The following is a 16,154-nucleotide window of genomic DNA, read 5'->3' as shown; positions in this document are numbered from 1 at the left end:
GAGATTCATCCAGTAGGTTTGTTCCTTTTTATTGCTGAATATTATTCCATTGCATGGATATATAATTTTTTAATTCATTTATCTCTTTTTATTTTATATTTTTTAAAGATTTTATTTATTTATTTATTATTTATTTATTTATTTATTTATTATTTTTTTAATTCAATTAATTCACATATAATGTACTATTGGTTTCAGAGGTAGAGGTCAGTGACTCATCAGTCTTATGTAATACCCAATGCTCATTACATCATGTGCCTGCCGTAATGTCCCTCACCCAGTTACCCCATCCCCTACTCTCCTCCCCTCCACCAACCCTCAGCTTGTTTCCTATGATTAAGAGTCCTTTACGTTTGTCTACCTCTCTGATTTCATCTTGTATTATTTTCCCCTCCCTTCCCCTATGTTTTGTTTTTATTTATTTTTTTAAGATTTTATTTATTTATTTGGCAGAGAGAGACAGCCAGAGAGGAAATACAAGCAAGGGAAGTGGGAGAGGGAGAAGCAGGCTTCCCGTCAAGCAGCGAGCCCTATGCGGGGCTCAATCCCAGGACCCTGGTATCATGACCTGAGCCAGAGGCAGACACTTAATGACTGAGCCACCCAGGTGCCCCCCCATTTTTTTTTAAATTCCACATATGAGTGAGATCATATAATTCTTTCTCTGATTGACTTATTTTGCTTCACATAATACCCTCTAGTTCCATCCACATCATTGCAAATGGCAAGATATCATTTTTAATGGCAGAGTAGTATTCCATTGTATATGTATACCATATCTTCTTTACCCATTCATCTGTTGATGGACTCTTTCCATAGTTTGGCTATTGTGGATATTGCTGCTATAAACATTGGGGTGCACACACCCCTTCAGATCACTACATTTGTATCTTTGGGGTAAATACTCAGTAGTGCAATTGCTGGGTTGTAGGGTAACTCTATTTTCAACTTTTTGAGGAACCTCCTGCTGTTTTCCAGAGTGTCTGTACCAGTTTGCATTCCCACCAGCAGTGTAAGAGGGTTCCTCTTTCTCCACATCCTCACCAAAATTCATTTCCTTATTTGTTAATTTTAGCCATTTTCATGGGTGTGAGGTGGTATCTCATTGTGGTTTTGATTTGTATTTCCCGGATGCCGAGTGATGTTGAGCATTTTTTTCATGTGTCTGTTGGCCATTTGTATGTCTTCTTTGCAGAAATGTCTGTTCATGTCTTCTGCCCATTTCTTGATTCAATTATTTGTTCTTTAGGTGTTGAGTTTGATAAGCTCTCTTGTTTTTAAAAGATTTTATTTATTTATTTGACAGAGAGAGCAAGTAGGGGGAGCAGCAGAGGAGAGGGAGAAGCAGGCTCTCTGCTGAGCAGGGAGCCTGATGGGTACTTGATCCCAAGACCCTGGGATCATGACCTCAGCCAAAGGCAGACACTTAACTAACTGAGCCACCCAGGCACCCCAGAGTTCGATAAGTTCATAGATTTTGGATACCAGCCATTTATCTGATAAGACATTTGCAAATATCTTCTCCCGTTCTCTCCATTGTCTTTTGGTTTTGTCAACTCTTTTCCTTGCTGTGCAAACCCTTTTTATCTTGATGAAGTCCCAATAGTTTATTTTTGTCTTTGACATGTCTAGCAAGAAGTTGCTGTGGCCAAGCTCATAGAGATTGCTATGTGTCTTCTCTAGGATTCTTTTTTTTTACTTTTTTTTTTTTTTAATTTCTTGTCAGTGTAACAGAATTCATTGTTTACGCACCACACCAGTGCTCTATGCAATACGTGCTCCTCTAGGATTTTGATGGATTCCTGTCTCACACTGAGGTCTTTCATCCATTTTGAGTTTATTTTTGTATATGGTGTAAGAAAATGGTCCAGGGGCACCTGGGTGGCTCAGTCATTAAGTGTCTGCCTCTGGCTCAGGTCATGATACCAGGGTCCTGGGATTGAGCCCCACATAGGGCTCGCTGCTTGACGGGAAGCCTGCTTCTCCCTCTCCCACTCCCCATGCTTGTGTTTCCTCTTTCACTGTCTCTCTCTCAATCAAATAAATAAATAAATAAAATCTTTAAAAAGAAAAAAAGAAAATGGTCCAGTTTCATTCTTCTGCCATGTGGCTCTCCTATTTTCCCAACAGCATTTGTTGAAGAGACTCTTTTTTCCATTGGATATTCTTTCCTGCTTTGTAAAAGATTAGTTGACCATAAACTTGAGGGAATTCATTTATCTTTTGGTGGACATTTGGGTTGTTTTCAGTATGGGGCTGTTATATATGAAGCTTTATGAAAATTTATGCACGTCTTTGTGTGCACATGTTTTCATTTCCTTTGGGTAAATACCTAGGAATTGCTGGGCTGTATAGTAAATGTATGATCAACTTTATAAGAAACTGCCAAACAGTTTTTCAGAGTACTTGTACTATTTTGTATGCCCACCAACAAAGAATGAGAGTTTTGTTTGTTCCCCGTGTTTGACAAAAATTGGTGTTGTCAGTATTTCTTTAGTCATTCTGGTAAGCATATGTCTTATTACAGTTTTAATTTGCATTTCTGTGATGTCTAATATTGTTGAACTTTCTTTTCTCATGTGATTATTGGCCATTTAAATATCTTCTTTTGTGAACTATCTTTTTAGTTCTTTTTCCCATTTTTGTTAGGTTGTTTGTCTTATTATTTGGTTTTAAGAGTTCTTTGTATGTTCTGGATGCTAGACTTTTTATCTGTTGTATTGTAGATACTTTCTCCCAGTGTGCCTTGCCTTTCCAACTTTTTACAGTACTATTTGAAGACCAGAGTTTTTTTATTTTGTTGGTATGTACTTTATCACTTTTTTCTTATATGATTCATGATTTTTATGTCTTATTCAAAAGATTACGAAGATTTTCTCATATTTTTTCCCTAGGAATTTTGTCATTGTAGCTTGTACATTTAGGTCTGTGATCTCCCCTACTAGTCTGTATAAGCTCCTTGAAGGCAAAAGACTATGCCTGATTTATGTCTGTATTTTCCATAGTGGTTAGTTGTCTACTAAAAGTTTAAAAAATAAATAAATGAATATGATTTCATGAAACATAATGCCAATTGTAAGATGAGAATAGATAGCTAGTCCCAAAGCTGCTCTATTTCTTCTTGGCTGCTATGACCTGTAGGCCTGAATATTTTTTGCTTTTGACTTATTTCACCAATCTGTTCTAGTGAAGAAAAAAAAAAATTCCATCAGAAAATGCATTAATAAACTTGGAGTCATATTGTATTGGACCTAGTTAGATATTTTAAAGTAACTTTATTATATGAAAGTAAAATTTCATTTTACCTTCCCATGTTGTTGGTATGAATTTCTCTTTGTATGAATTTGGTGAGCACCTTGAATCTGGCACCTTAGACCACTCGGCCATCCTGACACCCTCTTTGTATGAATTTGGGATGCCTCTGTGGCTCAGTCAGTGACGTGTCTGCCCAGGTCTTGATCCCAGAGTCCTGGGATCGAGTCCCGCATCAGGCTCCCTGCTCACCGGGGAGCCTGTTTTTTCCTCTGCCGGTTGCTCCCCCTGCTTGTGCTCACGCTTACTCTCTCTCTCCCCCTCTCTCTCACAAATAAATAAAATCTTTAATTAAAAATGAATTTAGAAAATTGAGTGTTAATAAAAAAAAGTTTGAGGGGGTGCCTAGGTGACTCAGTTGGTTAAATTTCTGCCTTTGACTCATTGATCCCTTTGATCCCAGGGTCCTGGGATCAAGCCCCACATCAACTCCCTGCTCAAAAGGAAGCCTGCTTCTCCCTCCCCCTCTGCTGTTCCCCGTGCTTGTGCTCTCTCTCCTGTCAAATAAATAAAATATTTAAAAAACAATTTTTTTAATCACCTCTAAACTATGTACATGAATTCAAAACCACTGAAACACTTCTGTGTATTTTACTTTAGTAAGATAGATTTGCGTCCTTTTTCGTAAAATGAAACTTCATTTTTGCTCCTGTAGAAGAATGTGGCAATAAAGAAACTCAAGCAGCCATGGTTTTTGCTTCTCTCTTTTGCTTCATTCACATATGTTGGTTGATAGTCATATTCTTTTTATATCTCTTGATGTCAATCCCCACTTTATCTCCTGTGATATACCCTTATACTGAAAAAATAAAGCCCATGTTTTGCCGCTTGAAACAGGTGCATAGGACAGATAAACATACATGCGTCACAGAAATCTCTACAACTTGGAGAAGATGCAAAACCTGAACCAGCTGTATTTCACATTTAAGAGGCAGATTTTATGTGTGAATTACGATGGAGGTTGGGAGATAAAAATAAAAAACTAAATGTTTTTGTTTGTGGAATATCTTTTAGTGACTTTTACGTAGTTTCTTCAACTGGGTAATTACTCTATGCTTTCTTCATGATTCTCCTTCAGGACAGTATAATGTAAGATTCAGTGACAACATTTGAACCCTAGAAGAACAATACTTTAGGGACTATTGTATGAAGAATTACCTCAGAATTTACAAGCATGGCCCTGATAGCCAAAATATGTGTTTGACTTGACAATACTGGTATTTCATATGTAGCCCTTGAGAGTTGGGTATGACTTGGGAATTTGAAGATAACTGCTCAAAATAGTTCAATCCAATGTCTCTCTACATTTTGTATAGATCATGCCATAATCCATATCATTAGAAGTATTTGTTTTTAGTATTTTTATAGCACTCACTCTCTTCCTGGCATTTATCACCATATTTATGAGTGAAACCAAATCAAAAAAGGGAAGAACTATTCATCGTGTCATGTATGTTTTTTAATGTTCCATTGGAGAATAGTTGGTTCTTCCTCATCTTTAGAAGATGATAAATAAAATGGATTATCATATGCCCACAGGATGACTTAATAGCCTATCAAAGCCTGATTCTCAGAGTTAGCCAGGCACATAGATGGAAAGTTAACAGAAGCTAGAAATATTGATTACTGAGTAAGTCTTAGGTTGTGTGTCAGTGCCTTTCAGGAAGACAGCCATTTTATCAGAAGGGAGCTATGCCTGCAAACACAAAGAAGTAGGACATTAGTTTTATAAAGCAGCAGATATGATACAGGAGGAGAGCCACAGGGACCTGACATGGCAGATCTGTAGCAGTGGGGAAAATATATATGACTAGGTACAGGGCCAAATTCAGAAGCTGTACCCAGAGTTCTGTCCTCTATTGATCTCTTCCCTCATGTTGCATTGTTTGAGCACACGTTTTTTGCAGTTGATTATTTTCTGTAGATACTGGGATTTCAACAGTCTACTTTGGTGCTGGACTGTAAGACTTACTGCAGTGATGGAAGTGTTCTGTATCTGCACTGTCCAGTGTGATAGCCACTAGCTGTATGTGGCTGTTGAGCACTTGAAATGGGCTAGTTTGACTGATAAACTGAATTTGTAGTAATTTTATTTAATTTTAAATAGTGCAGCTTTAGGTAGCCATATGTGGCTAGTAGCCACCATATTGAACAGTGCAGATTTAGTTGGCCTCTGTCCAGATCCTAAAGCATTGAAGTCACCCATGTCATATGCTGTTAGGAGGTTTCTGTTGCCCTTAGCATTGTAATAATGCTGGGCAAATGTAGGTACTCAGGGTATATTAATGTTTGTTAATATTAATGAGTTACATTGAATGGATACACATAGAGAAGGGAAAGGGAGGAAGCATGAAGAACTGAGTGGTGTCCTGGTGAGGTGTTTTGGGCTCTGATGCCAATGCCTAACCTTTAGTTTTCCTCTAAATTTGTCATTTTATTTTGTATTGTGTTCCATTAGCTTGTCCATTCTGTGTCTTTTTTGAAGTCTAAATATTGCATAGACACAAAATTTTAAACAGATATATAAGTATAAAGAATAATGATGCATTCACCACCCCTGTCTTTTCAAAATGTTTCATTTCTTTAGTCTCCTGTATGTACTTTCCCCTTGCCTCCCTATGAGAGCTAGCCTCAATTTTGTGTTTATCATTTTTTCCTTATAGTTTCATCACATATATTCACAAACAATTCATTTTTTAGTTTTACAAGTTTTTAAATTTTTTATAAATGGAATCATTTATGTGTATTCTTCTGTGACCTCCTTTATTCATTTAACATTATATTCCCAATAACATCCCCATTGTTACATTATATTCATGTTGCATAGTCTACTCATTTTCACTATCATGGGATATTCTTTTGTATGACTATGCCACAAATCATCTATTTTATTACTGATGGGCTTTTTTTCCTAGTGTTTAGCTAGCGCATTACTGTGCAGCTGTGAAATCCGTGTGTATATCACTTGGCATACATGTGAAAGACTTACTGTAGGGTCCAAACGAGTATTCCTCTGTTCTGTGTCTTCCTCCTCCTCTTCTCCTTTCTTTTCTTCTCCTCTTCCACCTCCCTCTTTTCCTCCCCTCCCTTCTTCCTCTTCTAGAATTAAGGGAAGACAAATGCAGGGAAATAGAGATTTTTTTTTTTTTGCTTTATTTCTGATAAGCTCAGTGCTCCTTTAAAAGCATCTTGCCCCTGTTTCTAGTCTTCCATGGCCCCTTTATACTTTTGTGTTCATAGAACAAGTTCAGATTGGGAGTCAGTCAAAAATATTAGAAATGTCTTATTCGTTCATAGTCTATAGCTCTTTATAAGTGGTACCTTTGTGAAATAACTCCTCTTATATCAATTATTTGTCCCTTTTACTTTACATTATAATTGGAAATTAGAGGGTCTAGATCAGTGCTTCTCAATTCTACTGTCCATTAGAATGTCTCGGGAGCCTTTTAAAAGATATTGATGCATCATCATGCTGCTGCGAACATTCATATACAAGGTTTTGTTTGAACACTGTTTTCATATCTTTGGAGTTTATACTCAGAAGTGAAATTGCTGGGTCATATAATAGTTCTGTGTTTGACTTTTTGAGGGATCACCAAACCTTTCCACAGGAGTTGCACAATTTTACATTCCCACCAGCAATGTGTGAGGAGTTTCTCTACATTGTCACCAAAACAACATTATTGCTCATTTAAAAATTTTAGTTACCAAGAGACTTTGTAAAAGGGATATTGATGTGGGAATCTAAACAAATTTTAAGATAGTGGTTCTTAATTAGGGGTTCACATAATAATTACCTGTGGAACTTTTAAAAATACTCACGGCCAGTACCTTCCCTAAATTTTCTGAATGGAGGGAGGTCTCCAGAGGCAAAGTCCAGAATTAATATCCCTCATTAAGAACCATTGCCTGAAATAGTGGTTCTCAAAGTTTGGTCTGGGGATCCCTGAGGCCCCCTGAGATCTTTTCAGGGGAGTCCTTTGAGATTAAAACTATTTTCATCATCATACTAAGACAGTATTTGTGTTTTTCATTCTCATTCTCTCTTGAGTGCACATTGAAGTTTTCCAAAGTCTTCATGACATGTGATAGCATAGCAGATTGAATGCATAAGCAGATATGAGAATCCAGCTGTCTTCTATTAAGCCAGTTATGAAAGAGATTTACAAAAAAGGAACCACTGTTATGAATTTTTATTAAAAAATTGTTCTTTATGACTTATAATGGGTTTATCATTGTTTTTAAATCAATTAATACAGTTTTTTAAATTTCCCAGTTTTAATGGTACACACAGGTAAACATAACCTACATAAATGAAATCTCTTTGAAATCTTCTGTAGTTGAAAGCATAAAGAGGTCTTAAGACCTGCCAAATGGGAACTGTAGACTTTTGGGGAAAAATAGAAACAAATAAAAATAGCTATTACCCATTTGTTGAACACTTACCATTTAATTAATATTGGGTTAATCTTTTCACATATTTTGTTTCATTTCGTCTTTATAATAACTCCGTCACATAATGTATATTTAACCCCATTTTCGCATGGAGAAACTCAATCTCAAAGAAGTTAACTTGGCTAGTTCATATGTGTAGGAGCCAGGATTTCAATTTAAGTCTTTAGAATACATGTTCTTAATCATTACCATTACCTTAAAAAGGTAAAGGTCATTTGTATGGAAATTGTTGATAGTTCAGTGCCATAATGACTCATTGACCTCTAGCATCGGGCCTCAGAAAGATAACCTTTGAAATCTTTGTAGACTTAAATAATATATAAATACCACGTGGTGCACATACTGGCCAGTTGTTCTCTTTAGTGGTCCTCAGTATAAGGACTATTAAATGGGAGAAATATAGGAAGGATAATCTAGGTACGAAAAGATGCAGTTGGCAAAATGTTTACCTTGTTTGGAAAAGTGATTTTAGCATCTTATTAAAATAGGAAGATAAATATTCAGTTAGAACAGTCAGCAAATTGTGACCCTTTACAAAAATCTGATTTTCTGAGACCTTATATGCAATCAGTCAGTCCTCTGAAGAGTCCATCATTGCAGGGATGATAAAGTGGAATAATTGTTTTAACTTGCTGGTATCTTCTCTTACAATAGCTAAAAAATCAGATGCTGCTTTGTTTACTTAGAATAAGAGGGTAATTTTTTTTCATGTTGATAATATTTCAGTTTGTCAAGAAATAAAATCTTTGCTAATTAGGGAAGTTCACCAGATCTAGTCCTTTTCAAAAATTTACTTACTGCCTACAGAGTAGAAACTAATTATGTGGGCAGTCACTTTTCAAAAAACTGATTCTATATCTCCTATTACCTTCTGTGAAAAATTATTTCAGAGACTAGAATTTTTTGCTTAGTAACTTATATTCTGTTTATCATCTTCCTTTTCTTTCCCCTCTATCCTAACCCCCCATTCCAATGCTTTTTCAAAGATTCATTTTTGGAATCAGCATATTTAGTAGAAATTTGTAGTAGTTATTTGCTTATTTGACAAATAGTAATTGTCTAGTGTGTATTGGGCACTGTGTTAAGACCGAGGATACTATAATGAACCAAAACATAGGTAAGGTCATGAAATCTACAGTCTAATGAAGGAGCTGGACAAACATTAAACAAAGGATCACATGTTTCTTTTCTTTTTTAATTTAAAAGGTGCTGTGAACAATAGTACATGGTGTTATTAAAAAGGATTGACCTAAAACGTTGGAAGAAGACTGAAGCCGAAGTGGGGCTCAGGGAAGGCATGAGTTCGATTTGTGACAAGTGAAAGAATCAATCGAATACATATGATACATGCTTCTAGAGCTTAGAAAAGAAATCTGGGCAGGAGATAGAAATGTGTGAATTGTGTGCCAGTAGTTAGTTAATTGAAATTGTTAGCTGAGGTGAGATCATCTACGGAGAATGTATACAGTGAGAAAAGAAGAGGGCCTAAGGACTAAGTTTTGAGGAATTCTAGTGTTTACTAAACAGAGTACAATTTAGGAGACAGAGATGGACATCAAATAAGTAGGAAAACTAGGAGAATACAGTGTTAAATGTTTCAAGATGAGAGAATCTTCCAAGGAGAATCAAGTAAAATCAAGACTCCTTATTACCATGGCTTACAAGGAATGCCCTGCATGATCCTTTCCCACCTCTTTGACCTCTTACCGTTCATCTTGCTGCTAGCGTACTTTTGTTCTTTAAACACATCAGTCTCATTTCCCTATCTTAGGACCTATGTACTTAATGTTCCCTTTTCTGGAATGTCCTTCCCCCAGTTCAGACTTTATCTCCTCAGAGAAGAGTAGCCAACCCCTCTACTCCTTTAGCAGGGTTGTTGTCAGACTCTATTGACCTTTGAATGTCATTATACAGCTAAGATTATATTTTGTTTGGGCCTCAGACTCAGTTCCAGATCAAATACTTAGGACATGTTAAAGAAAGTTAATTTTTCAGAGAGAGTTAACAATGCTGGTAGAGAATAATTTTTAGATTTTAGAGTGCATCCTCCCTAAGGCATCTTGACATGAATTGTTGAAATGGTGAGAGCTGTCTTGTCCCCTTCCACCAAGTGTATTGCAGGATGGTTAGAAGAATAGGGGAAAACTGAAAAGGAGATGCATGGAGTCCACTCTGTAGAAATAATGAATGACAAATATGTGACAGTATTGATAATCCAGTGGACTCAAAGCAGTAGTAAACATATGATTATTTTTGAAAGATGGGAATACCATTTGACAAAGACTGTTTCAAAAGCTAGTTTAAAGCTGTGAGTTCACTTCAGTTCCATGAATGTTTACTGAGCTGACCACAGAGAGTAATAGGAAGTTGGGAGTGGAGGCCTTCGGGAAAGTTGCTGATCAACCTTATGCTGAATAAGTTCTTCCCCAGCAGAAGAACAGTAATTACTCTTTCGAAATATAAAGGTTACCTCTTGAATTTCAGGGCCAGAAAGAATAAACGGCCAAGCAATCAGGGAGTGTTTTATGATAATCCACTTGCCAATTTAGGGTTTCATAAAACTCCACACAAGGAAGAAAATGACCTTTGTAGATCTTTTTGCGGGGGGAGGTAACTTTATTTTTTATTTTTAAAGATCCATTTTTGTAGTTAACTTGGTTGATGTGTATTAAATGTACTTTTGTTATCTTAAACATCTACTCCAAGCTCATGGACTTTCCTTATATAGCTTGCCTCCCTTCATAACCTGGCACAAGAATGCTTTTTAGTGCTGAGTGTTTTCTTTTTCTTCTGGTTGCTTCTCACAGCAGTACTGGCCTTTCACCTGGTTTTGTATCTTATTTTAGAAGTGGCCTTGTTCTCAGACCTTATTTTAAATGTTGGTTAGTCTAAGCCTTGTTGCAAATGGCTTTCATGTCTGTGAAAGACAGAAAAGAAGAAGTCAGCATAAATTAAAGTGAGAACGATTTCACATGGACCTAGAAACAAAATTGTTATAAAAGACAGTAGAGATTAATGCCAAGCTGCCCCGTCTCCCACTCATGGAAGAATTTGAAGACCAGAACTGCTAAATGACTTGCTCAAGGTTATAAAATGTTGATGAAAATTTATCATTCTCCTTATTTACACAAAGGCAATATACCCCAGTGAGCTGTACTTTTTTTTAAGATTTTATTTATTTATTTGACACAGAGATCACAAGTAGGCAAAGAGGCAGGCAGAGAGAGGAGGAAGCAGGCTCCCTGCGAGCAGAGAGCCCGATGCAGGGCTCGATCCCAGGACCCTGAGATCATGACCTGAGCCGAAGGCAGGGGCTTTAACCCACTGAGCCACCCAGGCACCCTGAGCTGTACTTTTAACATATAAAACCAATAAGCTATTCATAAGGAAGGTGAATATACCAAACTGTTTACCCTAACTATCTTTGAGAAGCCTGGATGACGCATTACCAAGTTTTCTTCCTAATTCTCCAGGTTTATCAGTATTCAGTTACAAACATGAGTATTTTTATATCATGATAAGGGCTATGACCACATCTGGATTTGAATCTGGCCTCTACCCCTTCCTGGGTTGTGACTGTCTGACTTTGGGGAAAGCTTCTCAACTTCTCTGACCTTCCATGTCTTAGCCTGAAAAATGGAAGTAACAATCCAGACTTTATTGAGTTAACTATAAAGGAGTTAACTTTGAGGTTCCTGCAGCTCGTGCCTGGCCCACAAGGAGCACTTCTGATGGAGTGACCATCACCGCTACTACTGCTGCTGTCCCTACTTTTATCATGGCATCACTGGGCAGTGGCATAGGATGTCCATTCTCAAATGATTTAGGTATTCATCTGCTTAAAGACTAGATGCTGAATTAGGCAGTTGTTTTTTGTTTGTTTTTTTTTTTAACATACCTTCCAGTTCATTTTATTGTTCTATTAATTCAGAGAAAGCACCATGGTTGTCAGTTTTTACTTACCCTATTAGAATAGTACTTAACTCCTGGCTACCTCAGTCAGAGCCTGATCCTTATTATAATTAAAATAAAAATCTTGACCCTCTTTATTACTTTATAATAGAGAGCTTATCTTGCATTGCCAGGAAAAATTATTAACCATTGTTAAATTAAAAATCCCTATTGCTGCTCATCTTTGAGGACCCTACATAGAATTGCCATGTGAGAAGAAGATGCCCTTGTGACTTGAATTTGTAATTCTTTTTGGAAACCACTGTTTTCGCTGTAACTGGTATCTTAATACAAATAATATGTCTCTTTTGAACAGCAAACTCATTGGCTTTCCTTGTATTTCAGGAAGATCACTGCCCATTTCTTGAAAGTCTCCCTCAGAGCCCTCAAAGGAAATTTCACCTATGCCCCCTAGTTTCTGTTTTTGCCCAGGAAAATCTCAATTAAAATATCCTTTGTTGGCATGCCTGGGTGGCTCAGTCGGTTAAGCAGCTGCCTTCAGCTCAGGTCATGATCCCAGCATCCTGGGATCGAATCCCACATCGGGCTCCTTGCTCTGCAGGGAGCCTGCTTCTCCCTCTGCCTCTACCTGTCACTTTGCCTGCCTGTACTCTCTCTATCTCTCTGACAAATAAATAAATAAAATCTTTAAAAATATATATATCCTTTGTTGTTAGTGAACATCTGTATACATAATTTTTTGTGATGCAGTCCCAGAAAAAAAATGTCTTTCATCTATATAGATATACTATTGCCGACTTACCTGGAGATTACATAGTCCCAGGTTAGAAACTCAGGGCCTTATAATTTTTTAATTTATTGTTTGGGACAGGCCTACATTGTTTGACCTATTTAAGGTACTAAGTAACAGCCAAAGTGAAACATCTGAGTATTTTTCTATATATTATTTGTAATGTTACTGTTGGTGAGGATGCTGTACTTTTCCAGTTTACAACTGAGGAAGCCTGTCATCATCATTAGTACTCATTCATTCAGCATGAGCACCTGTTTTATCTTAGGCACTGGAGATGTAAGTATGAATAAAACATGATTCCTGCTCTGGAAAATTTCATAGTTTATTGGGGGAGAAAGATACAGACATATATAATTACATTTCAAAGTGATATGTTCTGTGTAATGAATATATGAACAAAATGCCATAGTCATATAAAGGAGGGAACAGTAAATTTGGAGGTGTATGGTAAGGTTACAAAGAGAAAGTGACATTTGAACCAAATCTTGAATGATAGGTGGAAATTTGCCATTTGGAGAGAGAGGAGCCAGGAATGGTCATTAGAGGCAGGGAGCAGCCTAACAAAGGCCAAAGGCTTCCCCTGGCAAGCTATGTGAGGGGAGTGTCTCCAGTGAGCTAGAGAAAAGGCTTTGTAAAGGAAAGTGAGTCAAAGTTAGGAGTTTGAACTTTATCATTTGAGCAGTAGGAAATCATTAAAGACTTTTGAATTATGGTTGATATAATCAGGCTTGAGTTTGAAAACTCCTAATAGTTTAGGGCTGGAGAAAGAAAGACAAGTGGCAGACACCAGGTAAAAAGTTGTAGTTCTCCAAGCAAGACACAAGAGTTTACACTAAGACCGTATGTGTGTAGATTTAAGGGGGAAAAAAAAAAAAAGGGCAGGGGGTGTGTCTCTAGATTTGACAGCATTTTCCTAGGTGTAAACAGTATGATTTTGTGATCGGTATGATATGGGAAGTGTGGGCAGGAGGAGATCTGGTTTGGGCGATGGGGTAGAGTAACTGAAATTAATAGAACTGGAGAAAGTGAAAAAGGAAAGGAAGGATTGTTCCTTGTTTTGTTTTTTTGTCTGTTTTGGGAGCAGACAAGGGTTTTCATTTTGCATAAGATAGGGTCAATGTTTTCAGGAACATTCTAGCACACATGTCTGGATCTGAATCTCAGTAGAGAGGTTACCATAGTAATATTTTTGAGTTCTTACTGTTTATTTTTCCATTAAAAACTAAGGTTCTCGGAGGTTAACTGATTATGGTCTCAGGAAGGTGGCTGAAGAACCAAAACATAAATTCCTAAGCTTCTTACCAACAAGGCCTTAACTAAAATAGCCCTTTGGAAAAAAAAAAAAAAAGACAAAACTCTTGATTTCCACTATAATTGCTTTACTGTTTCATTTCCCAGAGTATCTTTACTTAAAAAGACAACAAAACAAAGCCCAACTGGTGTATATATATATCTACAATCTACTTTCTATACTGTTTTCCGATTTTAATGTTTTTTGACTAATGCCAGTCAAATGAAGAGGGCTCAGGATAATAGCTGAGGAGCCCCAAATCTCTTGTTTTGTTCTATCAAAACCTTAAAATTCAAAGATTAGAGAGTCCTCAGGAAATACTCATTATTTCACATGTGTCTGATCTAATCCCAGTTGTTGCCCTGATTCCAAATGAGGGAAATGAGAAGTGCTGAAGAACGAAGGTGTTAGTGTCCACTTTTCAGCAGGAATTGAAAAGTAAGATTTCCCCCCACTATTTGGATTGTTGAGCTATGAGCTATTCCCTTGAACACCAGAGAATAAAGTAGACAGTTCTTCAAAATCCATCCTCACCCCCAGGTTTCAGGGGTCACCGTGTTCATTGAAACACTTGGGTGGTTGTGAAGAACTTGAGTAGGCTTCAAACAAGGCAGATCATTGTACATATGTGACACTCTTTTTTCACATATTTTAAAAAATAATTAGCATCCTTTATCCACTGTAATTCTAGTTTCAACTGTTACTGTGTAGATTTCTCTGTGAAGCTCGTTGGGCTGTGGTATTTTTCCTTTACTTTGTTCTTGATTGCTTTGAAATGTAGTTGCCTGCTGCTTAAGGCAGCTGCAGTAGAGTGCACCCAGAAGTGGTTATAATTCTATATTTAGTAAGCCATAGGGTTTGTAAAGCATTTGCAGATTCCTTCGGGATAAAATGGTTTCTATATATGTAACATTTTTAATGAAACTATTATTACCACCCATTAGAGAAATATAGCAGCTAATATGTGCAGATTTGTGGACAAGACAGAGGCACAAAACTTTTTTTTCTTTAGAGTACGCTGAGTATTTTAAATACTTAAAAGTAATCATGTGAATCCTATTTTTATACTTTTAATCTTGAATTGCAGGGCTTTTACTCAAGTGTTTACCTTTGGTCCAACATTCCGAGCAGAGAATTCTCAGAGCCGGAGACACCTGGCAGAGTTTTATATGGTAGAAGCAGAGATTTCTTTTGTTGAGAGTCTTCAATATCTCATGCAGGTAGGTACACAAATTTTAAAACACTTTCTAAATAACAGATATCTGTGACATTAAAAGGCTTCTGTATACAGTTTCACCTTGGACATCTGTGCATTGTAGGTGTTAATGGAGTGAAGAAGATGGGAAACTACTTAATTTGATAAACATCTACTGAATCCCTTTAATGTACAAGAGTCAGACAGATTTAAGTTCATATCCCAGCTCTGCCATTAATTTTGTTTTGATGTTACCAAACCGTGGTGAACTTTAACTTGCTCAACTATAAAATAATAATTACAGTAACTATTTCATAAGGTTATCAGGAGGAGTAAATGAAATAATAGCTGTATAATGTAAAGCATCTAGTATTGGGCTTAGCATACAGCAAGCTCAGTAAGTAATAGATCTTGTTATTTGTTAGGCAAAGAAATAAAACATCTTTATAGTTAGAGAAACATCTGCATGGGAAAGCATCTACAGGAACCATCAGAGCTCTATTTTGGGGGCAAGAGGGAAGTCCAGAAAGATGGTCAAGAGTCAGATCTTGAAAGAAAGACTCCGTAAATGCCATGCTAAGTAGTTGAGAAGGAAAAAGAGAGAGTTCTCAGATAGGAGAGGCCATGGTCAATTATAGTTTAGAAACACCTCTCTAGTAACAATATAAAAAATGATTCAGAGGGGGATAAAAATGAGGGTGGGAGCCTTTTTAGGAGGCTGTGGCCATACTCCAGATAGAGCACATAAGCTCTGAAGATGGATGGACCAGGAACTGATTTTCAGCTCTACCACTTGCTATGTGATCTTAAACAAGGGATTTAATTTTCTGAGCCTCAGTTTCCTCACCTGTAAAATGAGAATAATGGTTCCTACCTTATAGGGTAGAAACAAAGATTGCTGACTCCTCTTGGGCCGAATTGCCAAGGACCCCAGGAGTCTTGGATTTATCGTGGCATCTGGGGGTGGGGGGTGGTCTCTCTGGAGAGAAGTAAATGGACTTCCAGGGGTCAATGGGCGGGGGGCTCAAAAAGACAAGGCCTCATTCTGAATTTCAAGCTGGGAACAGGTAGTTCAGAGAATTACACAGGTTGTATGTATAAGACATATAGACTAGTTTGTGGCACTGTGTACCCAGATATTATTGTCTGTTATTATGAATTCTCTATCTAGTACTATTAATATCTTAGTTTGGATT

At 37.1% G+C, this 16,154-nt stretch overlaps 1 protein-coding gene across 1 annotated transcript in view; it reads left to right on the top strand.

Annotated features, from left to right (window-relative positions):
- NARS2 (asparaginyl-tRNA synthetase 2, mitochondrial) overlaps positions 1–16,154 on the top strand; it is a 124,960-nt gene that overhangs the window by 74,661 nt on the left and 34,145 nt on the right. Inside the window, exon 7 of the mRNA XM_080817450.1 lies at positions 14,851–14,983. Coding sequence (XP_080673576.1) covers positions 14,851–14,983 — 133 coding nt within the window. The remainder of the gene's footprint in view (positions 1–14,850; positions 14,984–16,154) is intronic.

Source organism: Martes martes (genome assembly GCF_963455335.1).
Source record: "Martes martes genome assembly, chromosome: 10".
NCBI classification, from domain to species: Eukaryota; Metazoa; Chordata; class Mammalia; order Carnivora; family Mustelidae; genus Martes; species Martes martes.
This window is presented reverse-complemented; position numbering and strand designations above follow the sequence as displayed.